The 27,063-nt window shown below is 42.6% G+C and overlaps 3 protein-coding genes across 13 annotated transcripts; 2 read left to right on the forward strand and 1 right to left on the reverse strand.

Annotated features, from left to right (window-relative positions):
- Window positions 1–571: 571 nt before the first annotated feature.
- LOC128769607 (uncharacterized) lies at window positions 572–5,377 on the forward strand. Of its 4 annotated transcripts, XM_053883469.1 has the most exons (13): window positions 572–747; window positions 966–1,081; window positions 1,225–1,336; window positions 1,416–1,513; window positions 1,672–1,765; window positions 1,886–2,240; window positions 2,305–2,380; window positions 2,440–2,506; window positions 3,812–3,959; window positions 4,022–4,082; window positions 4,159–4,289; window positions 4,368–4,457; window positions 4,949–5,360. In XM_053883469.1, the coding sequence occupies exons 1-13, from the start codon at window positions 659–661 to the stop codon at window positions 4,967–4,969; spliced, it is 1,458 nt and encodes a 485-aa protein (XP_053739444.1). In that variant the 5' UTR covers window positions 572–658; the 3' UTR covers window positions 4,970–5,360. The 4 variants fall into 4 exon arrangements, 3 of the variants coding, with proteins under 3 accessions (XP_053739444.1, XP_053739445.1, XP_053739443.1); XR_008416411.1 differs by lacking the exon at window positions 4,949–5,360 and having other exon boundaries at window positions 4,167–4,289; XM_053883470.1 differs by having other exon boundaries at window positions 572–772; window positions 4,368–5,377.
- On the reverse strand, window positions 4,018–13,177 carry znf644a (zinc finger protein 644a). Its single transcript, XM_053883456.1, has 6 exons — window positions 13,059–13,177; window positions 9,317–11,528; window positions 6,517–7,056; window positions 6,317–6,442; window positions 6,013–6,115; window positions 4,018–5,925 (listed from the first exon to the last, which is right to left on the reverse strand). The coding sequence occupies exons 2-6, from the start codon at window positions 11,523–11,525 to the stop codon at window positions 5,736–5,738; spliced, it is 3,168 nt and encodes a 1,055-aa protein (XP_053739431.1). The 5' UTR covers window positions 11,526–11,528; window positions 13,059–13,177; the 3' UTR covers window positions 4,018–5,735.
- On the forward strand, window positions 12,681–27,011 carry hfm1 (helicase for meiosis 1). Of its 8 annotated transcripts, none has more exons than XM_053883455.1 (40): window positions 12,681–12,782; window positions 14,821–14,913; window positions 14,991–15,106; window positions 15,245–15,473; window positions 16,765–16,819; window positions 16,898–17,078; window positions 17,524–17,565; window positions 17,634–17,704; window positions 17,785–17,917; window positions 18,412–18,563; window positions 18,630–18,707; window positions 18,782–18,937; window positions 19,019–19,219; window positions 19,331–19,419; window positions 19,492–19,535; window positions 19,910–20,011; window positions 20,134–20,279; window positions 20,826–20,920; window positions 20,983–21,116; window positions 21,194–21,241; window positions 21,326–21,406; window positions 21,740–21,831; window positions 21,899–22,005; window positions 22,245–22,292; window positions 22,385–22,482; window positions 22,552–22,686; window positions 22,757–22,842; window positions 23,384–23,467; window positions 23,852–24,009; window positions 24,090–24,193; window positions 24,253–24,549; window positions 24,682–24,806; window positions 24,876–24,958; window positions 25,025–25,095; window positions 25,153–25,227; window positions 25,318–25,587; window positions 25,652–25,733; window positions 26,086–26,179; window positions 26,400–26,530; window positions 26,621–27,009. In XM_053883455.1, exons 1-40 carry the CDS (start codon window positions 12,724–12,726, stop codon window positions 26,664–26,666), a joined length of 4,491 nt encoding a protein of 1,496 aa, XP_053739430.1. In that variant the 5' UTR covers window positions 12,681–12,723; the 3' UTR covers window positions 26,667–27,009. The 8 variants fall into 8 exon arrangements, with proteins under 8 accessions (XP_053739430.1, XP_053739429.1, XP_053739425.1 ...); XM_053883454.1 differs by having other exon boundaries at window positions 16,765–17,078; window positions 24,253–24,405; window positions 24,475–24,549; window positions 26,621–27,008; XM_053883450.1 differs by having other exon boundaries at window positions 16,765–17,078; window positions 26,624–27,011.
- The last annotated feature ends 52 nt before the right edge of the window (window positions 27,012–27,063 follow it).

Consider the following 27,063-nt stretch of genomic DNA (forward strand, 5'->3'; position numbering starts at 1 on the left):
ATCCCACCCCGAAAATAAATAAATATAACTTAGATACCTTGCATGAGAGTCTCCACAGAGGCAAATTTTGTCAGGAGGTGATCTATTTTTACGACCTTAAAATAAGCATGAAATTGAATGTTGAGTGCAGACCACACAAAACGAACCGGCAGACCAGATTTGGCCCCTAAGCCATGACTTTCACAGACATGGGCTACTGAATACATGATGTATAAAATTCCTATAGGTCACAAATGTCATGAACCGGTGACCGCTGGTGGATTTGGTGGCGTCGTTTCCACAGAAATGGCACATTATAAACCACAAATATCCCTGATCCAAAACGTATTATTCATAACTGGGATCTCTTCATTGGCTATTATATTTTGACATGACCAAAATAACTGCTAGTGAATATGTTTATATTTTATCTTTGTCAGTGTATAATATTTCTTTATAGTTTCATTTCGCACGAGCATATTTTTCTCTTGGGATTTTTCTTTTTAACCCAGTGTTGGGTCTTGCTCGCCCCCGCTGACGTCACGGTACTCGCCTTTGGCCTTCGCGGCCACTGTAGTGTCACAAAGAGCAATACCGCCCTCTATCTGTTGGGAGTCCACAAACTCATACAGAGCATTGTTCAAACAATTTCTCATCCGTCAAAAGACACATTTATGAAATGAATATGAAGCGTTTCGGAGTTGGGCCACCGGTTGTAGCACAACCGCCTGCTCATCTCGCTCGAGCGGACCAGAGGGGGAATGTCAGGTAACTCTTGGTTCGACTTCAACTAGTAAGTAGTCAGAATATAAACATGTTTATATGGACGCTGGCCGTTCCAGTGTTACTCCGACATACCTCCGATACATCCGTTCTCAATTCTCGCTTTTTGAAGTTCGACTTTGCAGGTTACCAGTGTGTTCGCTCGGCTAAGCTGCTATGGCACTGTTAGCATTAGTGTTCATCTTCACTCCTGTGTCCAACAGAGCGACTGAAAACCGAGATGAACAACTTTTACTGGCATCGCTGAAGAGAGTCGCTGGGCCTGGGAGCAGGACTCCTCACATTCCTCCCGCAGCAAATCCAGACATGACACATACAGGTAACATCCAGACGTAAACATCTCTTGAGCAATTTCCTCTGGAAATATGAGGTGATACTTGAAATGTGTGGGAAAAAACGAAATGTTTAATGCACACAAATGTCTCTGACGTGGTTGTCCCTCTTTGTGTTTTGATGAGTCAGTTCAAGAAAGCGGCATCAAAAAATGGAAGTCGTCCTTCAAACCTCTGGATGGAGAAGAGCAGTCCGCTGAAGACTCTCCAGGTCAAACCGCTCACGGTTCACCAGCCACACTGTATGTCAGTTTCTGGCACGTTTTTTTTGTGGATCTTTTTCGTGTGACTACGTTTTTCTTCTCTTTTCTTTTCTACAAGTCGAGCACCTGAGGACCAGAACATGAATCATATAGACAAAAGTTCTGAAAGCTACGAGCACAGCTCACCCGTGTGTGACCCTGAGCCCGAAAAGCCCAGTGAGTGTAAACTTGAAAAGTGTACCTCTATTGATAAGCTAATCTGCTGTTGTTCTTTATTTCCGTTGCTACTGAGACGTTGGAGGTAGCTGAATGTCACTCAAAGCTTGTTTATCTTTGGGAAAAAAGTTGATTATTCATACAGTTATCTTCCGCAGAGAAACGACTCAATAAATGGAGATCAATGTTTAAATCGCTAGACGAGCAAATAGCTTCTGCTGAGGCAGCAAATTCAACCGGTAACAGGAACAAGTAGGTTTCACTTTTTGCTGTCCATTGTTATGAATTAAATATTAGATTTTTGGATCAGTCGGAAGGAATTTTGAGCCATTGTAAAGGAGTGTATAATTGTGCCATATGCTTCTCCGTCAGGACTGAACTTTATGACCCCTTTGACCTCCATCATTCCGACTCTGATCCGGAGAGTCCCGAGCAGAAACGCTTCCCCTTGGATCAGGTTTACCGCGGCTGTCTGTCTCCAGCTCAGAGCCACAACAGCAACAGTTGGGACTCCGGCCGCCCGCATCAGAGAAACGACTCTGTTCCCGATGGTTCCCGCTTTAAAGACCCCTGGTCTTCCAGCCCCCCCGCAGCATCAGAGCGGCAGGAGCTCAGAAGCCTGAGCCCTGACCAAACCATCAGCAGATCCTATCCAGAACGGCTGACTTATAAAGAAGAGAGGAGGGAGGAAGAAGAGGAGCTAAATACGCCTAAATACAGAAGCGAGGTGACGCATTTTGCTCATTTATTTGTGTTTAAAATACAGGGAATTTTGACTTGCATCTTTCCAGATTGCCACTCGGGTTCGATTGTCTCCTCCTCGCTTAAAAGAAGACTATCAACAGTTCACAGCTCATAAGATGAGAGGTAGCTGTAATGTTTTCATGGTTGAAGGTCATGAAGCATAACTCAGTCTGACTTTGTAGGAGTCGACCGCCTCTCACCGTCCACTGTGGAAACCAAGATCAGGAAGAGAAGTATCATAATGGATAAGTAAGTGCACGCACAGATGTTCTAGCCAATATACCTAAGTGAGATTTCTGGTGTGTGGTTGAATACTTTTGGACTCCATAATCCATCCTATTTGTATCATACTGTAGTGTCTGTAATCTCCTTCTTTCTCTTTCGGCTTCTCCCTTCAGAGCTCACCACAGCGGATCATCTTCCTCCATCTGACCCTGTCCTCTGTTTCCTCTTCTTTCAAACCTACAAGCCTCATATCCTCCTTCACCACCTCCATAAATCTCCTCTTTGACCTTCCTCTCCACCTTCTGCCTGGCAGTTCCAACCTCAACATCTTCCTACCAATGTACTGGCTCTATCTCCTCTGTACATGTCCAAACCATCTCCATCTAGCCTCTCTGACTTGGTCTCCTAAACACCTGACATGTGCTGTCCCTCTGATATACTGCTTCCTGATCCTATCCATCCTGCTCACTCCCAGAGAGAACCTCAGCATCTTCATCTCTGCTACCTCCAGCTCTGCCTCCTGTCTTTTCCTCAGCGCCACTGTTTCCAAACCATACAACATTGCTGACCTGTCCACCCTTTTGGACACCTTCGCTTTCATCCTTGCCGACACTCTTTTCTCACACGTCACACCTGACACTTTTCTCCAATGATTCCACCCTGTCTGCACCCGCTTCTTCACCTTTTTCTCACACTCTCCATTCCCCTGGACAGTTGAGCCTCAGTACTTAAAATCCTCCACCTACTTTATTTCTGCATCCTGTAACTTTACCTGTCCACTTGGGTCCCTCTCATTCACACACATGTATTCCACCTTACTGCGACTAACCTTCATTCCTCTCCTTTCTAAGACAAACCTCCACCTCTCTAGCTTATCTTCCACTTGCTCCCCGCTCTCACCACAGATCACAATGTCATCTGCAAACATCATCGTCCCAGGGGCTTCTTGTCTAACCATCATCTGTCAACCTGTCCATCACCATGGCAAACAAGAAGGGGCTGAGAGCTGAGCCTTGGTGCAGTCGCACTTCCACCTTGAGCTCCTCTGTTACACCTGCAGCACACCTCACCACTGTCTCTGTCTCACCACTAGTCTCTGTAATCTCAGTCAGGATAAGTGTGATGAACTTATGCTGAATCTGAAGCACAGTCATTGCTGTCTGCGGTCCATGAATAAGGTTTCTGATCTGGTTCAGTTCAGTGATCCGCTTGAGGTGGTGACGGTTTCTTTTTCCTATGCTATGTATACTGTTTGATTTCACCTGTCACATGTATGTAATTGTGCACATATAGAAACAATATCAGATTTTTTTTAATGCTGTCTGACAGAAATCCTATCAACTGTGAACTCTGCGACATCGAACTAGCAAGTGGGCCGGAGCTGGAGAATCACCTGGACAGCAAGACTCACTGGGACACGATGGAGTTCATCCAGAAGGAAAACCATTTCGATGATTTGGTTATAGCTTTTTTACAGGTAATGTTTCCCATTCTCTCACCAGCCAAGTGTTGCGCCACTGATGTCTGATCCTCCGACAGGAAGTCATGCTGAACAAGTGCTCCAAGTGCAGCCCAGACGTGGACCCCAGAGCCATTCAAAGTAAATCATTACAGCCAGCCAGAGAAATGTTTGTCTTTTATTCAAGCCAGAAATTCAACGTGACACTCATTGTCAGCGCTTCAGGAGAAGGACCACATGACAAAGGTTGAAATATTCCACTGCGCCGCGTGTCGAGTGTTTGTGTCCACGTCCGTCGCCTCGGTGCAGAAGCACATCACCTCGGAGGAACATCTCTTCAACACACAGGTACGCTCTTGTCAATATCACCACCAGTTTTAAAGAAAAAAGAAGGAGGACGGTGCTTGATGAATGAATATGTTGCAGGACTCGGAAGTGGATCGGAGGCAGGCTTGTCTTGAAAAAGCAGATTCAATGTTGAAACAGTTGAAACCAGAACTAGAAGTCTTTCTTAAGGTACTTAACTTTACTAACTGTACATTATATAGATCATAAAAAAAAGACAAAATACAAAGCCAGTGTTGTGCGTTTGAAGTACATATAAAAAGCATTTGAATTTATCTAGTTATATTTCCTGTAATGGTGGCATCAAAAGTGAGTTGAAATAAGGTCCAAGTGACTTATCTTGCGTGTCAGAAGCCGGTTGCATCCGTGTTCAGTTAGAGGAGTGGTGAATGGTGGTGTTTAAACCTTAAGAATGTAACAACACAACTCCAGATGAGCTATTTTCTAAGGGAACAATCTGCAATAGAACATCTTCCTCCAACACCAAACCACTTGTTTTATTACCTACAAATCACAATTGAAAGAATGGGTCCTTGTAAACAGCCTGTGAGTCAACTTGCTATAATTTATCAAACTTAATTGCACTTAGGATTTATCAAATCTTGCTTAAAAAAAAAAACCCGACTGGCTTTAAGTGCTGAACTTTTTTTTTTTCCTTCCAGGGCGGCAGTCCCTTTCAATGAGCAAAACAACAGTCACATTTTCCCCCTCAGATCCAGAAGAGAAAAACAAACAGAACACTCAAACGTGATGCCACTGACCACTGAAGGTAAAATCTCTACGTTCAGGACTGTACAACATGTAAACGGAACCCTTTCAGTCTTCATGCTTTTACAAATAAATACTTGCAATTGGGATATTGTTTTATTGTTTTTGAAACAGAGGATTGAACGTATGTGACTGTATCAATTCCAAACCGGATTTTAACTTCTGTGTGCAACAGAGCCTGTTGCGCTTCTGTTGAAAACCTTTTCTCTATTACAACTGTGAACTGAACTGATGGATGAAATAAACCTCTTCTCTTGGACGCAGACTTGTTTCTGTTTGTCGTGTCGCTTTATAAACGCTGAATATCAAAGGAAGTACGGTTAAAAGCAGAGTGTGTTTTGGACATTTTCTACCATGAAAATGTGAGTGTTGTTACAGTGGAGAGGTGCTCTCACTGAGGGAACTGAAGCTATGAGGAATCTGAGGTAAAGGTTGTCTTCATAAAAAAATGGACTCCACATGATACTACTGCATAAAACAAAAACAGTCTGTTAGGAATTGCATTAAAAATGGACCATGTCATAACAGAATAATGTAACAGTATCCAAAATAACTGTCTGTGTCCTTGTACAGTATTTCCCACCCGTGTGAGCGATAGTGTACTTTGGCCAGTATGTTGACAAAACAAAAGTGAAACGACATCCACCTACAGTTCAGTATGTTCTAAAAAAGCAAAAGCCTTCACAAGGCTGCGTCGGAGGCAGTCCACGAGCTGTCCTGCTCAGTCTTTTGGCTGGGGGGGTCCGAGGGCATGACGTCTACCATGCCTAGTCCAGTGTGGGGGACACTAGTGTTCATAATATGTCTTTGCAAGTGTTTGATCCAGTCCTCCTGGACCGACAGAGGACCCTGGAAGACAAGGTCGCAGAACCTAACAAAAAAAAAAAAACAAGAGGAGGTGATTGACAAGTGAGACAAGTGTTAGCCAGGTGAACGGGGCAGAGAGAAGGTCACTGACCGGCATGTGAGTCGGTACATTTCCTCTGGAGTTTGGGGTAAGGCAGGTGTCTTCTTCTTTGAGCCCGGCCGTGAGCGCTGCTTACGGATTTTGCAGTCGAAGGCTTGAAAAAAAAAAAAAAAAAATCAAGATTAACCTTTTGAAAAAGGCATGTATTTTTAGAAGCAGTTGGTGGTCAGCGAACGCCTCATCAGGTATTGAGGTCACCTGCTGTTTGACTGTGATATGAAATTCTTTTGGGCGTTGAATAAATGTGAAGACTAATAACCATTAAAAAAATAAAAAATAAAAGCGTGGCACTTACTTGTACCCTCTTGTAAGGCATTTCTTTTTCGCTTGGCGTATGCCCGCAGATGGTTGGACAAGCTAACTCCGCTGTGAAACGTGGCGTTGCAGTGGACGCACACCTTCCTGTTGAATTCGCCCTTCTCTGTGGACGCAACACATCGTACAGTCAGAACTTTGAATTCCAGTTGCGAGCGTTGGTGGTCGAGTGTTACTCACCACAAACAGAATTTGGCATCGAAGAGGCGAGTTTAGACCCTGGGCAGTGTTCTGTGTTTGAGGGAACTAGCTGGAGATTTTTGGACATTTGAGCAGAGGCCTTGGGTTTGGACTCTTCCAGACACTTCCGCTTCTTTAAAATCCCTATCAACGCGTTGGTGCCGGACAGCGAATCTTTCGCCTCCTTGGCTGGTACCTCTTTTTTATCTGGTTCCAAGTCCGGCACAGTAAACGTGGGCGTCGCTGGTGTAGCGTCCGCGCTAACGCTAGCAACGGTTGGCGTGAAGTAGCCGTCGTAGCGATAATGGTTGCGCTTCCTTCCCAGAAGCTGGACGGCCCTCTGGAATTCTTTCTTGTCCTGCATCAGCTCCTGGAGTAAGACAACTGGTGATTTGCTCTTGGAGATGAACCTCCTTCCGAGCTTCTTGAGGTGGCCACGTATGTGGTTGGCCTGTCCTGTCCTGTTATCAAACGAGTCCCCGCACAACGGACAAGAGTGGATGCTCTGTAGCGGGTCAATGCCCAACTGTATTTGGGCCGCTGAAGACAGAGGATTGGAAATACATTAGAAACGGCCGTGTCTGCTATGACAATACAGACACAATACATGCAAATACAGAGAAGAATTGAAGCAACCACAGCCCAGTGGACGATACGCACAGGACTAACGTTTCAATTGGAAACAGGTGTTGCCAACACTGGAGTAAACCGAGCCAATCGGGCACTTACACCCAAAGTAGAGGGGCGGGTCCACCCAAAAGTGTAAGGAAGAGAGTCAGCTGACTATTTCCTGGAACTACGTCCGCACCCGCCCGAGTCAGTTTATTCAAAGATATTCAAAATATTCCTTGAAAGTTAGATGAACAATAAAAATATATAGCATATGTTTTATTTCTATTATTATTCTGCTCTTACAGGGTGCAGCAAAAGAACAAAAACACAGCTAGGGACGGGACTGTTGACAAGTGTTTGGGGTCCAGACCGGAGAGGTCTGAACCATGACTTTTCAGCTTACCGCATCATTGGCGTGCGGTTGAAGTTCCCTGTCGGTAGGGATGGGCGATATGGACAAAAAAAGTTATTGTGATAAATGTTGTAATTTCGGTGAATTGTCACGATAAATACATTTTCATCTACTACTTCTTCTACTACAAGTGTTGAACACACGACCGTCTCTCTGTTTTATGATGAAACGTGTTAGTAGACTTTGTCTCCAACATCATTATTTATTCATGTTTATTGTTAATGTTAACTAAGTGTAAAGATGAGAAATTCAATGTTTCACGTCTCTGGTAGAAGCCGCTGGTGTCTGACAGACTGCTCTGCCAGTTTTATTTAGGGGTTAAATTGCGCCGTCTGTCTGCTGTATCTCATGTCTCTGAACAGTTGACTTTAACTATGGACACATTTCCTAGATGCTATTGAAGAAATATGAGAAATAATGTGAATAAATGATCACTTAGTCACATTCTATTCTCCAAATCATTAAACAAACTGTCAGTCCTTTGTCTTGTGTGATGAAAAACCTTTTCACAATTCTCTCTCCATAAATGGTTGTTTTTCATTGCCTTATTGAAGAGTTTGCTAATACTTTGACCGCTTTAGAATTTGTTGATGGTCCCTAACTGATGCCGGGTTGTAGCATTAGCGCTGCCTGTGAGAGTGTGTCCGCGATCAGTGAACCCTAATGGGGACGCTGCCGCCAATACCGGAGCGGTGCTCCGTCCAATATCCAACTATCTTCACTACAGTGTTTCGCCGAGGTGCCAGCGCAGCGGGAGACCTGCATGTGTTGACATGAACCAAGGCAGACGACCGCGTCAGAGAACCTATGAGGACCACTCCATCTAATAAAATAAACACTCAGAGTTGACCAGTGTCATTATCAAAGGTTCCCTGTATCAAAACTACGATTGTGAACCAAAGTCCACCACATTCTCCACAACTGTCACATGCCGGTGTTGGCTGTCAAACGCCGCGGAGCTGGAGAGCGTGGCGCGCCATCGCGGTCTCGTGATGTTAGTGTATGCAGGTACAATGCAGCGAGTGAGCCGCGTGTTGATCGAATTTATCGTGAGATGCAGAATTGTCATCATGGAGATTGTGTTTGGCGGTATATCGTGTAAGTTATCACCCGTCCCTACCTGTCGGAACAATAGACCTTTCCAGGACTCATTCTTAACCTTCAGTTTTTCAATGACACAGTCAACTATGATACCATTCATTCAAAAGACCGTAGCTTGGGATTGGTTTAAGAAAAAGGGGTCACTGTAAAGAAGGAAAATCATGTGTTTGCAGCGCGGCTTGTTTACACACCACAATGTTGCTGGTCAAAATTTGCAGACAGCGGCACCTACAGGGTTAAGACTCCAAGAAGGATAGGTACACCTTGATCTGCCATTTGGCTCACAAGCAGCAGGACCTATCCCTGAATCTGGAAGGGAGGGCAGGGTTCGCCCCAGCACTTTAGCAGCATCAAGGTCCCTACACTGGGACCTACTTTATTCAACTGTTTTTATCAACATGAAGCGCTAACAACAAGGACTGTGACAGATGCGCTTAGTCGACCTGTCTTCACCCCTAAACCCCATTCAAATTCCGACAAATTTCTGTGGCCTCGGCTGCACCAGAAGCACATTTAGGGGATTTTCATGGACACAATGTGTTGGTGGTTTGGGAGTGGCCCAGCAGCTCCCTTGGAATCCAAATCATCCAGAAAAAATTCATTAAAAAAAAAATTTTTTCAGCCCTACACTTTTACTTTTTCCAAAAGCCATTTAGATGACGGAAAACGACGTACCTCTTTGTAGCTGCTTCGCTCTTGACATCTTCCGTCGCACCCTGGGCCTCCTGTCCTGGTAAGCCACTTGCTCGGGAGACACCTCGTGACGTGCGTTGTAATTTATTCCCACTCGATGAAGATGCCCCCGGATGTGATTGGACAATCCCACGCCAGATTCAAAAACGGCAGGACAATACGGACAGTTCTTGCGGTCGACCTCGGCGTCTGGCGGGTCGTCTTCAAACGATTCTCCAAGCGGTATGGTGTGTGGCTCAAAGGTATCAGGGAAAACCTCGGATTCGATGCACTCTTCTTTTATATCAAGGCTGCCCTGCTGTTGCTTCTCCGTCTTGATCTTCTCAAAGAGCCTCTTGGATGCTTGCAGGGCACCTCTCATTGACATCCTCCTACTGAAAGTATAAATGATATTTTGCTTGCTCTTCTTGATGCCATTTTCAAAGATGTTCCTGTTCGACTCTTCGTCGTCAAAGTGGAAAACGTTGGCGTTTTCCGCGTCCACATGGTTCAGCGTCTTAGTCGAGGGCTTAGGCAGGATGAAGCGCGTGGCTTGGTTTGAAGTGTTGCGATACGGCTTGGACATCTTCCTCTTGGAAGGTGACTTTCTAAAAACGGACAACTCGTGATTTAATTTGGGGGCGCTGTTATTTGAAGTGGGGAATATCCCGTGGTTCTTTTTCTCGGATTTTGAATCTCCAGCTTCCGCAGTATTCGTTTTTGACAAGTGGTCGGTTTCCTTTTCTGTATAATCCAGACCAGATATCCTGCCATTGTTCTTCTCCTCCTCGATGACCTCCTCACTCTTCTTTCCATCTCTTTGTTTGGACAGGAGGATGTCAATAGATCGGTCCAGTTTGGAGTGCATCAGTTGGGACTTAACTCGTTTATTGTTGCTATTTTTGAACAAGTCTGATATTTCATTGGACTCCTTGGGCGAGCCGGCTTTTTCTGATGTCATGTGTTTATATATAAGTTTCGATGTAAACTCTGCGTCTTGAACCGGCGAACTGTTCTGCTTCTTGGACAGCGGTGCTTCTTCTTCACCCTGGTCTAATTCATACTCTTCGTATGAAAGGTCGTGTCGAATCAGGATGTGATTCTCGAAAATGGTTTTGCTGAACGTTTTATAGGAACAAATATTACAGGAGAACGAAGTGGGCTCCTCCTTTAGAGTCTTTTTTCTTAATGTTACATCTGTGTGATTCATAATCTTATGCCTCTTAAGATCACTCTCAGTCCAAGTGTTAAAGCTACATTTGTCGCATCTCAGCTTTTTCTTGTCCTTCTTGTGTGTTTTTGCGTGTTCAACAAAAGTGTTTGGGCAGTTTGTTACGAATGTGCATTGAGGGCAGCACAGTTTAGCGCTTTTGCTTTTGTCCCTCTTCTTGTCTGTCCGTACTTTTTTGTCATCAGGTCTTCTACTCTTTTCTTTGTGTGTGGACATGTGTTCAATGAGAGACCCGGATTTCCGAAATGACTGCCCGCATTCTTTGCAAACGAATGGTGGAGTTGAAAGTTTTGCAGAATTCTTAACCTTGATGGTTCCATTGGGATGCTTTTTGAGTTTCTCGGTTGGTAACGGCACTGATTTCTTCTCTTTCGTGATAATGATGGAGTCTTGGTGGTTCTCCGGCTCAAACGACTCTTCAGAGAGCTCCTTGGAATAGAAGTCCTCGGATGGATCCACCATAACAACCATGTCCATTTTCCGTTTTCTTCTCCTTTGTTGGTCTGTCAATTGGGCATCTTTAGACTCCTCACTGGGGGAATTGCTTTGACTATCCCACAGAAAGTGCATGAACTCTTTATGTGGGTCCCACTTCAAGTCTCCATTATCCAAAGAGTTCTCGGGCGACTCTGTCTGAAAGCCCCATATTCCGGCAGTGTCGATATCTTGCACCGTTTTTAGTTGTGTCATGTCCTTTTCCTCCTCTCTTTCGTTGGACATGCTTTCAAGTTCGTGAGCCTCAGTGGCGGGTTGTGAAGAAGGTCCATTCTCCAAGCCGATCGGAGACAAGATCGCAGAGTTTGAAAGCACATCGAGGGAACTGTTATGTTTGAGAGCGTTTTTTTCAAAAGAATTGGTGCAAGACACTGGATCTTGGGCCATTCTCATTGGGTCTTGCAGGAGTGTAAGGACATTAATCTCAGGATGCCCGTCTTGATCCTCAACATCAACCCCCGCAAGACACGCCATTTCAGTCGCCATGACCTAGAGGTCAAAAGAAAATTATGTTATGATCTTTAATATTACGTATATTACAAGTACATAGTTATTACAAAGGTATAATGCAGTAGACACAATTTACTTCCTTATAACTAGTGGCACCTTATTACCGGGCCACCTCAAACTAACTTGCCACTTTTTTTTCCAACATTCCGACCCTGATAGTAGAAGTAGATCAGGCATTTATGTTTTGTTTTACGTCTTTTTAAATTTAGATTTTATTTCCAGAGAGCTATCAGACTTAACCCTCGAGTTACTGTCATGTTAGAGACACAATAGCAGAATTGTAAAAATATTTTCATTCAACAGATGGAAAGAAAACCAGAAAATACAAAAAGACACAGTGTCACGTCATCATTGCAGTTCAGCTATTGTCACCATTCAACCTAACACCATCTTAAATTCCGTCCGTAAAAGAAGCAGCTCTACCCAGAGTCTTAGCAGAACGACTGAGCTCTGAATCTCTCCAGAGAAGACACCTACTTCAACCACTAGCATCACTCTCACACTACTCAATGGCGGCCATTTATGAACCACCAGAAAACAGCTACTCATCTGCTTTTCATTACGAAAGATTGAAACCAAACATACATGATTCTAAGAATGGAAGGGAAGTCACAATGCATCGATCCACATTGATACATACGTTTTTGTAAATAAGGATCTATTCTTGCGAATCTGCATCACCATTGTTACATACATAGATGTCACAATTTCCGCACATGAGCATGAATTTCTCAAGAAAAACGCCAATATATTTAGGTTCTTTTTTGCAAGATGATGTAAAAGATAACGTCAGATGACATTCCAGTGCTACTGAAGTGAACAGAAATGATGAACTTTGTGATATCGGCTAGTAAAGCATCATCTTCCAAACACATCAATTTATCGAATCGTGTCAAGATTGTAATAAATACACAGATTATCGCGATACTTGATACTGGATGGAAGACTTATTGTCCACGTCACAAATGTGTTAGCAAATCCATTGTTTTTGCAAAACGTGAACGTGTGTTTTTGACTGAAATATTCCGCATCTACACATTTAAAAAAATGTGAGTTGCAATAGAACAATGGAAATTCCGGTTTGGTTATTCAGTATAACTGGGCTTTGTTTGTTATCAAAGGTCTGCTCGCACCAGGAGACGTTTCTGACCTCTTCATAGCACCAGACCTGCAAATGGATGGACCTTCTGCATGGATCGTGGTAATAAGCCGTGAGGTGAAACTTTCGGCACGGTAGATCACACAAACATTCGCCGACGTAAAGTTGGGGTATCGCCACAAATGTGCCAGCGTATCGAAGCTACTCCTCGGTTGGCTGGGTCTTTTCTAACAGAGGTTGCAGCGCATTTTCTCGGCGTTATATCACGCTGTGTTGTTGGATGCTGCTTCGGGAGCTGCAGACCATAAAGGCTGTTCCAAACCGAACCCCAAATAAACTACTGGTCATAACGCCCGGCTCCTTTGCTGCCCCTGCGGAACATCAAAGTTGTGAAAACAACAGAACGTTACCTCGAAAACGTGTGGTAGAAGACAGAACACAATATAATCGCCGCATTGGATAATTTCTTAGTTTCGTCTCTCATCTATTTCACAGTCGCCATTTTCCGTGGTCTGGCATGGGCCCGATCATGTCATGAATGGGTGGACGTCTGCACAACTACCGCCGCATTATCGTGTTACATTTACAGTTCGGTGCTTCTAACGTGTTATTATTTTTAAAAATCAGCCTTTAGTAAAATGAGTATTTAAGTGGGTACAGTTTAATTCATATTGTTAGGTGTCGTCACTGCGCACCCCCACAACACCCGAGAGTGGTACGTCCCACACAGGAGCCTTAAAAACACCGTGTTAATGAATATTCCTCTCTGGTAGTAGAATTCACCATCAAATTAATTTCAAATAAGTGAATGAAAGCGAGACTTAGCGTTATTTCTGTTGGTTATATAGTTGGAAACAGTAATTTGTGAACACATTTGGCACAGTCCATTGTACAGTAGGTCATTGAGGCACTTGGGCGTCCAATCTTGGAACACAAAAATGGACGTTTTTTATGGATTTTATATATATCTAAGACTTCATATGCACTTCTGACCTGATTAAAATAGTCTTATGTGATTAAGTACGAATGAATAGTGGGTCAACAGAAAAGAAGGTACCCCAATATTTAAGAAGTCGTCTTTTCTTATGTCAGGTAGGTCAACGCTTGGATTTAAAATGTTAAATGTTTTATGAATACAGTGGTTTGACCTCCCTGTTGCTTATCTATATCAATATTTACTTATTATAATATCATTTTTATTTGGTTTTGGGTAAGCTTGTATTCTATGCTAATATGCTAATTAATATTAGCATTGTTTATAGCCTGTCTGAATTTAATATGTAAGAATTGGCTTAATTTAGACAGCTTTTTCTTGCTAAACGGGACTGTTAATGTGGAAAGGATCATGTTAAGTTGAAATGTCCACTGTGAACTGTGAAAAAAGAAGTAAATTGGTTACATAACTTTCCTGTATTTCCAATACAGGCAACCTCAAAACAGAAAGGTTAGCATGTCAAAGATATAGTCCAAAGACTTTGTCTGCGCGCCTCTGTTGAGGAGGGTTGACAGTTGACATGGGAGTTGCATCATGGCAACATATAAACAGGTTCTATTAGCGCCATGGGACTGTGAACTCCAGTTCTCTCTGGACTACTTTAAATGAAATTCGAAACAGCTACGACGGGGATCTGCTCCTCGAAGTCTGGTCGTCCTTTGTTCCCTGTGAAAGGATCATATCAGAAAGAAAATAAGCTAAAGGGTAGATGTTTTGAAATTTCATCTGATGATGTTCGTTGCAGTGGCAGGACACGCCCTGGATCAAGCAGAAGATGATATCTCAGATTGTTTTTATCAACTTCAACATTTTGTCAGCCTTTGTCAAAGCCTGGAGAACTGGATCTTTCTCATCTGTATTTAACAAATCGTGTGCTCAACAAAAGGGCAAAAGTGGATGATGCACATTGCTTTGTCTCTTATGATCGTGCAAAATGTCGTGCAGTGATGGGTGCCTTGTGAAACTACATGTATTTTAAACAAATACAATTTCTATCCCTGTGGAAATGTGTACTATAGCTACCTAACAGCAAGCTTTGGTGACAGAGCATGTGTTGGTTTCATGTATTTGTATCTCTCCAAAATGACGCATGTATATTCTGATCGTAAATAATTTTTAACTGCTCTTGCAATCTTATTAAATCACCTGCAATTTGCGGTTGTTTTTTTTTAATCCAGCAAGATGATCTCGCCAAATGAAATGCAGGATTCAGATGACTGCACCTTTTCCCTGGACAGTCTATTTTTTCAGAATCCCAGAGTCCATAAAGTGTACGTACACAAAACAGCTATGCTTCTCAGTTGTATGTGCTCCTGTTTCACATGTTGAGTATGTCTTTATTTGACAGCAAGCCACTGGTACAGGAGCCTAATCCCTGGCTCCTCAGCATGCCGCCATTGCTCTCTCAAATTCCAGCAACCCCAGTCTTGCAGAAGGAAGCAGAGTCTTCGATGACGGAATACAGTATGTACAGTACATCTGCCTGAGTTAATCCATTTTCCCTTTGAGGTTTATTAGAAGCATACATTTAATCGTAGCTGGCCATTACAACACTCTTCAGGTATTGTCTTCTTTTTCTTTTCTCTCCTAAATTCTTCACAGGTTCTTATCAATGCCTCACAAATGTCCAGCAAGTGCCCAAGGCAACCAGAATTATTGAGAATCCAAGTCAAGCTGACCCGTTTCAAGATGTTTTTTTGCCAAAAAATGACTTCAGGGAGACGTCCTTGGCATATGATGTACAGAGCTCAGATTTGTCTACAGCCACTGAAAGATGTTTTCCCTCACAATCCAGCCAGGCGCCGCCGCCCTGGAAAAGAAATGTGTCCAGGTGAATTCCTATCCTGAGATTTTTTGCTGATGAGTGTGTGAAATTTCTGTATTGATTCATATCTGATTTGAACGTTTATGAAAGCACAAATGACAAGAATATTATTCAGTTCTATCAAGCGGTGGAAAAAGCAATACCCTACATAGTCACAAAAAAGAATGATAACATTTTGAAAGTTTTTACTTGTGCTCTGAGCTTAAAGGCTTTTATCACAGTTATGTTATACTACTTTACTTAAATATTCCATGATACTCTGACTTCTGATATTTTATTGATATGATTTTATTGATAGTACTTTCATTGTAACATTACTTTAATGTTACAGTGTTTGTGACAGACTTGATGCTCTTCATGTTTTCAAGATAAGTGTATGAATGTGTAATACTGCATTTCAATTTTCATTGTTAAAAAATTATTTATTTATTATATAAAAAATTTAAATTAGATTAGATGTCGCAGTATATCGCAGTATATCGCAGTATATCACAATATTGTGGTGCATATCTTATCGTGACCCAAGTATTGTGATGCGTATCGTATTGAGAGGCTCTTGCCAATAGTTATCCCAATACTACTGTGCCTTAGTACTGCTTTATCAACTGGTGCAGAAGCTGACTGGGGTAGATCAGCGCCTGCATGTCTGAGTCTATTGTTTTTAGCAGCTAGCCAAAGTGCTCACTCCACATAATGGAGTAGAAGCATTGAGTTCCACATGGAAGCAACGTCAAACTGAGTTGACCCACTGGTGTTTGGGCATGAAGTTAAGATCCTACTACTACATATGCAGTGAATCTGTCTGCATCTGGTTATGAGATGGCCTGAGGTACGTCAGAGCTAAAGGATTTATCTCGTATTCTGTGTCGACCCAACAATGGATACACATTCGAAGGTGACTCAAGTGGATTAAATTTCCTCCTGTCAACTCCGCGTGGGCGATCAGGGATTTTTCTCCCACTGTGCAACAATCTCCAGAGAATATTTACCTAGAGCAGAAAAGGAATTTCAGAATAATCTGCCTGAAATGGAGAAGTCTCAGTGACGTCCTCAGGAATAACTGTTGGCCCTACACAGCGAGATTCCTTCTGCCGGCTGGAAAGCGGATCGTAAAAAAAGCTGTCATTTTTCAGAGGTGCACCCTGAAGGGGGCCACAATGATTCAGAGGATGTGTCATAAGATGCAAACATAAGATGCTATTTTTGTCAGCGTCAGGCTTTGTTGACTGGAGCTGCTAATCTGGCAGCAGCAAATGTGTACTTCACACCGTCTCATACAAGTGTCCTGTTTCAACAGCCTGCTCAAGGTCCCGTCATTTATCCGTGGAGGCGATTCATCAAACACAGATGATGTCAGCGGAAGCCGTCACGCTCAAACTTTCTCCAGTTGGGTTACTATGGCAACAATATCTCCGTGTCACCCACCTCAGACAACTGGTAGCCAAGCGCTCCCCCCTCGCCCACCCAAGCCTCTTCTCCCCCCCCCACCTCTGGGCTCATCTGCATCACGTGGACGACCCCAGCCGCAGACGCCACACGCAGAGATGCAAGACAAGGGCACAAAGAGGGCTTTCGTCCCCCCCTTAACGCCGCAGCCGCTTCACATTCCAGGTGCCGCACTAATCTGACACGCTCGCTCACGGGCTCAAGTGGTCACCATCAGTCACATGCTTCCAATCAAATAATGCTTCTAAGCTCCTGCTGCTAATGAGCATTCACTTGCTCTGCCACCACAGCAGCGGCTGCCATTGTGTGTTTGGGTGAGGTGAGGTGAGGAGAGTTCTCCCCAATGACCGCTGTCTCGTAATGATCACTGCGGTCAGTAGGTGGTACCTTGGAAGTAACCAACCAGGGCTGGCCATGTGGAGAAATGTGGCATGTCAATGAGTCAATTCAGAGAGATCATCTAAATTAACAATACAGTCTTTTACAATATAGAGATCAACATTTGAATCACCAGTTTCCTTGGACCTATACCAGTTATGTAAAAAAATATCCACAGTTTATTACCGTTATTATCATTAACTCTTTCTATGCTTGGTTTGTCACATTTTAGGACCGTCGGGTTCTGGAGTACTGCGTCCAGTGTCTGAGATCCGTATCCTGACTCTTATTGAATAGAACTGTGTCTTTCTTCTCGACCAATTTACTAAACTGACCATGTAGCTGCAAAATTTCGATCGGTCTTTGATGAGTTCCCCTTTTTCAACTACATTCAGTCCAAGGCCATTGATGACGTAAGTATGGATCTACAGATTTGATCAACTTGTAATACAAGAACAGTGCAACTTAGACGGTGTCTCTTGTGGTGTCACAGGTTCTTTATACGGATAAGAACTTTGTAGCTTGTGCGCCTACTGGGTCTGGTAAGACAGTGCTCTTTGAACTCGCAATTATTCATCTACTCATGGAGTCATCGGAGCCCTGGACAAACGTCAAAGCCGTTTACAGTGAGGATTTTCTTGTGCATTCTCCAAACTTGTGTTTGTCATCTGTAAAGTATATGTCCACGCTAGCAAGCCCAGATTTGTCCGATTTGTCAGATTTGTCAGTTACAGTAAAGGGGAAAACAATAAGAATAATTTTTAATATATGTATTGGTAAAACATTCAAATTTCACAACAGCAAAAGGTAGAATTGCTGTGTGAGTTGAGATTGGTGTGAAAATCATTTATTATTTTAAGTTTGTTAATATATTTTTTCAAAGCAGAATAAGGGGATTAGTCCAAGCATCCTCCCACTTAGACAGTGATACAAAATATGCGAAAGCGACTTACACAAATATGCATAGTAAATATCTAAATTATTCCTGAGTTATTCCACATACTGGATATATAAACAAGTGTCCAGAGGGAGACCATGCTTTGCTGTTTCTACTGCATAGGCTTTTTATATCAACCTTCAGAAAGGTATAATTGAACTGATACTGTTTGTTTTGAACCAGTGGCCCCCATCAAAGCCTTGTGCAGTCAGTGTTTTGACAACTGGAGTAAGAAGTTTGGTCCTTTGGGGGTGAATTGCAAGGAGTTGACGGGCGATACAGAGATCGACGACTTATTTGAGATTCAAGACTCGCACATCATCCTCACTACTCCTGTATGTATTTTTCATTAATATTTACTAATGCAAGCTAGTGGGTTTATCTTCAACCTTTTTTTATAGGAGAAATGGGACAGTATGACTAGAAAATGGAGGGACAACAGTCTGTTGCAACTTGTCAGACTCTTCCTCATAGATGAGGTTTGTTTCATCTAAAATGTCATTGTTCAACTTTTTGAGAATATTTATAATTTTATATATTCTGGTTGACTCAGGTCCACGTGGTTAAGGATGCCACCCGTGGTGCCACCCTGGAAGTGGTGGCCAGTAGGATGAAGGCTGTTGACTCTTACAGAACGGCCCAAAACCCAGACGCCGGCCTCTCCATGAGATTTGTCGCCGTGTCGGCCACTATACCAAATATTGCAGACGTAAGTATTTGAGTTTATTTTGATGTGTAATTAATGCGGAACGTTGTGGGTAAATACTGAGTGAATACTATCTGTGTTCAGATCGCGGACTGGCTGTCCAATGAAAACGGCCCAGCTGCTTTTTTGGACATGGACGAGAGTCATCGACCAGTCAAGCTGAGAAAAGTGGTGCTGGGATTCCCCTGTGGGCCAAACCAAAGCGAGTTTAAGTTCGATCTGTCTCTGAATTACAAGATGGCCAGCATCATACAGACCTACTCTGACCAGAAACCTTCTCTGGTGGTACGCTTGACTGTTAACTGTGTTGACCTTATAGAGTCACCGATGTATTATAATGCTCACAGCTTGATAATTAAGTTATAAAAAATATTTTTTGTTTTATCTTATCCACAGTTTTGCTCCACAAGAAAAGGAGCCCAGCAGTCAGCCACTGTTCTTGCCAAGGACACCCGCTTCATCATGGGCATCGAACAAAAGCAAAGGTTTGATGCTTTTAGCTTCTCTTCTCTTCTTCTCTTCTCTTCTCTTCATACATTATGATTTTCTCTCTGTAGGTTGATAAAATACTCGCAGTCTGTAGCTGATTCAAAACTCAGGGGTAAGTTGGAGCAGAATAACAGTGTGTAAGTAATTTTTATTTTCTTATGACTTAGTTTTATATTGTAATTCTAAGGCATTGCTATAGCACAGCCACGCAAGGGTTCATGTCCTCATTATTACTGTGAGACTTTTGACAAGCCAAGCACGTGCGTGTCGTGTTCACACCATGCTCCGCTGACTGGAGAGGATTAATGTTATTCATGTGAAATTATTCTTTTAGTGCTGTTCTTGACTTTAAATCAAGTGTGTTTCTGATCCGAGGCATTGATTGAAAACTTCATGTATTGCGGTCAAATGCACATATAGAATAGAAATTGTGTTACTTCTGTTGGAATTTTCCTTAGAACTCTTTCACTGCCTCCATGTCAACAGAACTGGTTCTTCTGGGAGTGGGCTACCACCACGCTGGGATGGAGCTGTCCGACAGGAAGCTGGTGGAACATGTCTTTTCTCAAGGAGATCTGCCAGTTCTCTGTGAGGGCAAATGAAACTTCACATTGTTTTCATCATTTTCAAGTGACAGTCTTGCAAGACTCACGTGCAACTGTCCACAACATGTGACTGTAATAGTTTTGGTGTTATGTTTGATGTCTCAGTTACCACCAGAACCTTGGCCATGGGGGTGAACCTGCCGGCACATCTGGTGGTGATCAAATCCACCATGCAGTATGTCGCTGGCTCTTGTGAAGAATACAGTGAGTCAGACCTGCTGCAGATGATAGGTCGGGCTGGAAGACCTCAGGTAATGGCAGCATTGCTGAATATTTCTTAAATCACTATTTACAATAAATGCTGTGCAAGGTCAACCCAGCCATGTTTGCCACGGAAATATGTCGTTTTTTATTTCAGTTTATAAAACCTGTTTTGTGAAAAATGTTCTAATTTTTCCGAACTAATAATTTCATATTGTTTTGGTTAACAAATATTTTAAGTAGAGGTAGCACAAATTATATCTTTTTTCTTTTTTGTTATTAATTTATTGAGATTAATCACATTATAAGGGACAGAAATTCTGAAATATAAAATTATTAATTGATGTGCTTTTTTGGTTTGTCTGTTTTTTCAGTAAATTTTTCTCAAATTCTTCACTCCCTGGCGTTATTATTAGATAGTAACTACACAGTAATTATTGCAAGAGGAGGACAGACAATATACTGCAGACATGGGGTCTTACTCAGTCTGTAATGGACATTCTCTCTTGTTGTTCTGTTTTTAAACGCCACTGATGCCTTAGTAAAGACTTTTACTAAGGATAAAAGCACCTGCTTCATGTGTTGTTTCCTTCCAGTTTGACTCCTCTGCCACTGCAGTCATCATGACTAAAGCACAAACCAGAGACAAGTACACAAAGCTTATGAGTGGGATGGAAATCATTGAAAGCAGGTGGGGTCCATTTTGACACCTCAGGAGAGACATAGTATCATGTATATTGTTTTCTTTGCTAGTTTACACGGTCACCTGGTGGAGCATCTGAATGCTGAGATCGTGCTTCAGACCATCAGCGACGTCAACATGGCTCTGGACTGGATCCGCTCCACGTTTCTCTACATTCGCGCTTTGAAGAATCCAACACATTACGGTGAGAGTTTATAGCAACTGTTTGTAGCTCTGTCACTGAGGGTGTCAAGTAACCAACGGAAACCAACACATTTTAAGGATTTTCTGCTGACATGGACAAATTTGGGATTGAAGAGAAACTGCAAGGTGTGTCGCTGCTGCTTTATTGGCTGTCGTCATGCTGCACTTCACAGCAACTAATGCCATGGAAACCTCTCCGTCCTTGTGCAGAGCTGTGCCTGAAGAATCTCAACTCTTTGTCTTCAGTCGGTCTGATCGAGCTGGATGAGGATATCAACATCAAACCAACAGGTTAAGAGGGAGTGCCTGGAGTTGAACTCACAGAGGGGCCAAACATGCTGCTTAAATCAAAGCTAAACTGTTGTGTTTTCTGAAACTGACCTGTTAAATCAGGACAAGCACTTAAGTTTGAACATCTGCCTCTTTTAACAGCTTCAACTGCTGCAGGGTCTTGCAGTGCTTTTTGCAAGTGGGTAATAATATTAGACATTACGGGATTTATGTGGGGATAGATCATTGTTCCGCCCAACAGATGTGCCCCAGCTGCCTTGAGTTAAAGCTGTATTACATTAAAATGGCAATCTATCTATCAATTTAAAACCATTTTCTTCTCATATTCATCAGAGGCTGGCAGATTGATGGCAAGATACTGTGTTGCCTTTGAGACCATGAATCTGTTCAGTAAAGTGTCTGAGACAGAGGAGCTCGCTGATCTGGTGGGTTGCTTAAAAAGCCTGTTGACCGGTGATGATCTGAGTCTTCAAATCCGATTTCCTTTAACAGGTCGCGCTCTTGGCGAAAAGCAGAGAGTTCAACGTCATCCAGCTGAGAGTGACGGAGAAGAGGCAGCTGAATACGTTTAACAAGGACAAGAACAGGGTGACCATTCGGTCAGTCTTCTAAAGATTCTTATTAAAAGATTGAGTGATGGTGCAGGAAATTTCATTGGCAAACCGAGCAGGGTCACACTTTCAGATACAACTGTTTATCAAGGTCAGAAGTATATGCAGCCTTGACCCAAACATCAAAGGAACACAAATGTTTTTGTATTCTCCTTTTATAACTAAAGTTCAGGGATTTGCTTTTCACTTACTAACAAGACAATTAAACTTCTCCCTTGCATGAACAGATTTCCCCTCAGTGGAAAGATCAAGACCAGTGAGATGAAGGTGAACTGGTGAGTCGGTGAAAGAGCTCTGTTGTTTGCTTTACAGTTTCAATTGTACTGTATTATTGGTTTCATTACACTGTGTTTGAAATGTCTTGCAGCTTGATTCAAGCTCAGTTGGGTTCCATCTTAATTCAGGATTTTGGCCTGGTACAAGACACAGCGAAAATCTTTAGGATTGGGATGCGTATCAGCAAGTGTATGTTGAACAAGTGGAATTTTACTAAGCCGTATCTTGACGTATCTTGATTGTTTTGATGAGGAACAGGTTTGTCCGAGTTCCTCAGTCAGAAGCCTAAAAGAGGTTTCTGTTCTTTGCTCAACTCACTGATCTTGGCCAAATGCTTCCGAGCCAAACTTTGGGAAAACTCAATTTATGTTTCCAAACAGCTGGATAAGATTGGTAAGACAGTTATATTAAGAACATCTCTTATTTTGAAGGAAATAAGACAGAAAATGAATCTGTGTTTCAGGCCAGACGCTTTCCACGGCCATGGTGAACGCTGGCCTCACCACATTCAGCAAGATAGAGCAAACCAACCCACGAGAGCTAGAGCTGGTATGTTTTTGTTGCAGTGAAAACTAAAAAATTGAGAGGAATCTTCGGAAATGTAATGTTTTCTAAAATATTTCAATAAATCCTTTATACAAAATCCAAACAGATTAAGCGCAGAGTACGTTTTAGTTTACTTTCAGAGTACTATTACAAATCATTCAGGCTGAAAAGTGGTTCATCACCTGTAGCTAAGAAACACAACATTACACCATTACAACCAAACACAAATTAAGATAATGGCAACCCCTCCATCATATTGACTTTTATTTTTGAAATTTCAAAAACCCTATTCTATCATGAGAGATCACATCCTTGATATTCCAGAACAGAAGCAGGAGGAGATTCTAGAGACAGTCTCATTTCTCTACCTGGGCTTTGATGTCCGTTCATTAGAGCTCCCTTAAGTGAAGTGGACTCTGGAACCACTATGGTGGTGTCCTCAGTGGGTCCCTCCAGAACACTGGAGTGAAGTTCACTCAGAATTTGAATGATGCAGATTATTCATCACAAAACCATTTACCTTTGTTACCATATATCGTTGCAGATTCTGAACAGACACCCGCCTTTTGGAAACCAAATAATAAAATCTGTCATCCACCTCCCTCAGTATGGGCTCGCTATTGATCAGGTAACGGTTGGGAAAAAGAATCGTGACACAGAATCACTTCAGTTAAACACTATGTTTTTGACTGTTTACAGCAGCACATTATTGTCTTAAACCAGGTGTGGACAAGTAGATTGGGACTGAGGTGAAGCCAAATGAAATGAGAAATAGTGTCTTGATATGGTGGGGAAACTTTATTTAAAAGAAAAAAACTATAACTATAAACAAATACTATTATGATGTGGAATTTTAAACAAAATGTCATTGGATTGTGCCTTATTTCATTGTATATATGTTTTATTTAAATATTTGTCTTTATATAAATCCCAAAAGAACAATGAACAAATCATAGTTTTATTTCCGCCCTAATGAGGCCACATAAATACACATTGCTTTAATATTCCCCAGCTTCCAAGGTACAGTTGCACCACTGCAGAGATTCTTGTCAAAGTGAGCCTGAAGAACCAGACACAGCTCTCCACCAAGAGGACAGCTCCTGATCGCCACTATATCTCTCTGGTGGTTGGCGACTCTGACAATAATGTGGTCTTTCTTCACAAGCTCAGGTGAGGCTGAATGTGTGATGCCTAGCATTCCACAATCTGTCCTCCAATTCTTCTATCGATGGTATGGTTTCCATTTGAAGTGACTCCGTGCTCCTGAAATGTGGCACCTGGTCAAGGAAGATAGACGTGGCCAAACCCTCCAAGCTGGATGAGATCTGCGTGAACCTCATCAGTTCAGAATATGGTAACAACAGCCAGTCTCCCTTGAGCTGATGCTCTCACATACATTGTAACTTCTTTCAGTTGGCCTCGACATCCAGCAGAAGTTCAGCCTTTACTTTTCTCGGGAGCAGAAGTATCAGCCTGGTAAACCACTTCAGGGTGCTCAAGTCCAAACTGGACCACAGGCGCCGAAGGCTTTGACACAAAGTCAAATCACATTTTCCTCAGACCAAGGTGCTACAGTTGTATTCAGTGTCAGCAACGATGCACCTATGAGACATTTAGAAGGTTTTTCTTTTTTAGCCGAATCAGATGGAGGAAGCAAAAGGCGATGCAATCACCACTGCAAGAACAAGCAACAGTGCGGCCATGAATGCTGTCAGTCTTCTGCGTCTTCGCTTGCTGCTCAAGTTGATACTTACTTGATAGAACTGTATTGACCCCATGCTGGGAAATGCTTCCTCAAGCTGCTCAATATTTGCAGTGTGGCTTTTACGTTTCTTCATCTAGGTAAAGTTGGGGTCACTGTGCCGCAGCAGAAGCAGAGCAGTCAGGACTCCAGGATGTTCTCTTATCTCAGGGATCTCAGGGACAGACAGGAGACTGATTCAGAGACTCCTGCCAAACGTCTGAAGGTGAGCAATACCGAAATCCAAACACATACAGTATGTTTGGTGCTAATGTGAATCACCTTCTCTGCTCAGAAGAAGGCTTTGGAAGACTCATCCAACCTGCAGAGGTTTTCGTACCAAACCAAATCCAAATCCAAATTGCCGTCCAGTTCTAGGTGACTTGGTTTCTTTAGTTCTCTGAGCAACTCGGATGTTAAAATTGAGTTACTGTGTTTGTGTAGAAGTGACCAGTACTACGCACCTCCTCCACACATGGAGTCTGTGGATGTGGCCGAGGACAACTGTTTGTCAGGTATCACAACGTTTCCACTGCACAAGAACCACAAGCTTCCCATCGTCTCCCTCCCAGGTTATCAGGACATTGATGACTGTCAGCTGATGATGGAGGAGCCAGTTCCAGCTGGAACTACCACTTATAAACCAGGTGCTTTTAAAGAGCTGTGTTGCTGGATTCATTGCCTCTTGTTTTACTCTGTCTGGATCCGATGGTTTACTTGGTGCTCCGTTTGTGTAGATGCCAGACTGTGGTTTAATCCAGCGTTTAGCGTTTCACACTCTCAGAAACCGAAACTGAGTCACTCGGTCAACCTGTACAACTGCCCCGCTCCGGGAACATCCTTCAGCACCGCCAACTCTTCCACCCAGCAAATACCAACGGTCAACTTTAACCTCATGTACGAACATGATGACTGGAGCGACTTTGATGACGAGAACTTGGTACGCGCCAGTGAGACCTCCATGACCTCATGTGGGAGCGCAGCTCCTCAAGTCCAGCAGTATGGAGGTATAATCCAACATCCAGTCTATGGCAACAATCAAAGTTCATATGTTTTATTTTGTCTTTTAAGTCACCAGTTCCACTGCACAACCTCCTTTGTTTAGTGAGTCACAAATCCGAGGCTGTGCTGCCTCAGCGAGGACCCCACTGAGGTAACCCTGCCTTCTCCTTCATGCCTGTCTCTGAGTAAATAATGCTCAAAGCTTGCTAACATTATGACCCCCCTGCTAACTGCAAGCGCTCATGTTTACTAAATCATATATTTGTGGGCTGTTCAGAGTCTGCTGTGGACAGAGAAGTCAAATCCATTATTGGCCATCTGCTCGCCTCAAAGGGCAGTTATTAATAATAAATGAAGCCCTGTTGTTTTCAGTGGGTGAAAGCAAAATGGCTGGCTATCGTACACAATACAACGCTATTACAAGTCAGCTACATTAACTACAGCTGTGTCTGTAAATTCATGTCACGTGTGGTTGATGGAATTAACCTTCTTTTTTGTTTGAGGTCCCTTACAACATCCAAGCAGCCTCAGAATGTAGGACCCTCCCCGTTAACAGTCAAAGACCAGAGCAGAATCACACTTGACTGTTTCAAAAAGGTGAGTCTTAACATCAGATTACTTCACTTCCTTGTTTTTATGTGGCGTCATTCTTCCCGTTCCAGTTTCAACTGACCTCATAATTCCGAAAATTAAAGCCTTTTCAATTCCAGACACAAATACTTCCTGTAACAAAATTTTATAAATGACTTACTCAATCATTTCATTATTTCTATATTAAACATCAAATATATTGAGTGAATTCCATCTTATTGTGCAGAGGCCCAGCGGTTTGGGTGAACAAGTCGCTGTAAAGGCGGCAACCCAAAATCCAGTCTCCTCATCGAGCCAAAGGTTTGATTTCTTCTTGACAAACACACCGGCTAACAGCAACATCACTGCTGACAGAAGGTCAGTGTCAATTTAAATAACTATAAATAAATAAATAAACTACTGTTATATGGTGAATTGTAACATTACATTGTTTTGTTTTTTCAACAGCAGCTTGGAGGAGACCTCTTTTGGAATATTTGATGGTATATTTTAGCATTATGTCTTGGGCATAGGCTCGATCAGTGACGTTCCACTGACAACGAAGTTTTCATGCTGTGGTTTGTTTATTAGAGATAGTAAAGGATAAAAGTTGGTTGTTGCAACACATAGTTTGCTATAAATGTGTTTAATTTATTTAAAAAATAAATGTAGTCATTGTTATTGTCACTGTTAATTGTAGTTTCATCTTTGTCATCAGTTAACAATAACATATTTGTCTGTGCCATTTTAATGTCATGCATTCGCAAACTGATCCCTTGTTACAAATGTTCACTGGTTCATGTTGGCAGACATTGAGACTTTTTTGTTTCATATTTGGAAATTAAACAGCTATCCAGGTTCTGCTTCTGTTTACTTTTGATTCACATCCGATGTATCGCGGGCTACGAGCT

The sequence above is a fragment of the Synchiropus splendidus genome, chromosome 13 (genome assembly GCF_027744825.2).
Source record: "Synchiropus splendidus isolate RoL2022-P1 chromosome 13, RoL_Sspl_1.0, whole genome shotgun sequence".
NCBI classification, from domain to species: domain Eukaryota; kingdom Metazoa; phylum Chordata; class Actinopteri; order Syngnathiformes; family Callionymidae; genus Synchiropus; species Synchiropus splendidus.

What these genes read in the sequence shown, in the direction of transcription:
- LOC128769607 (XM_053883468.1), top strand. Translation starts at nt 659, where the DNA reads ATGAATATGAAGCGTTTCGGAGTTGGGCCACCGGTTGTAGCACAACCG. An exon ending in CCCTGAGCCCGAAAAGCCCA is followed by an intron (nt 1,514 to 1,671) that starts GTGAGTGTAAAC and finishes TATCTTCCGCAG; the next exon opens with AGAAACGACTCAATAAATGG. An exon ending in AGAAGTATCATAATGGATAA is followed by an intron (nt 2,507 to 3,811) that starts GTAAGTGCACGC and finishes GCTGTCTGACAG; the next exon opens with AAATCCTATCAACTGTGAAC.
- znf644a (XM_053883456.1), bottom strand. Translation starts at nt 11,525, where the DNA reads ATGGCGACTGAAATGGCGTGTCTTGCGGGGGTTGATGTTGAGGATCAA. An exon ending in AGCGAAGCAGCTACAAAGAG is followed by an intron (nt 7,057 to 9,316) that starts GTACGTCGTTTT and finishes CTCTGTCTTCAG; the next exon opens with CGGCCCAAATACAGTTGGGC. An exon ending in TGCCTTACAAGAGGGTACAA is followed by an intron (nt 6,116 to 6,316) that starts GTAAGTGCCACG and finishes TTTTTTTTCAAG; the next exon opens with CCTTCGACTGCAAAATCCGT.
- hfm1 (XM_053883447.1), top strand. Translation starts at nt 12,724, where the DNA reads ATGGATGGACCTTCTGCATGGATCGTGGTAATAAGCCGTGAGGTGAAA. An exon ending in AAACGTCAAAGCCGTTTACA is followed by an intron (nt 17,918 to 18,411) that starts GTGAGGATTTTC and finishes GTTTTGAACCAG; the next exon opens with TGGCCCCCATCAAAGCCTTG. An exon ending in ATGGGCTCGCTATTGATCAG is followed by an intron (nt 23,468 to 23,851) that starts GTAACGGTTGGG and finishes AATATTCCCCAG; the next exon opens with CTTCCAAGGTACAGTTGCAC.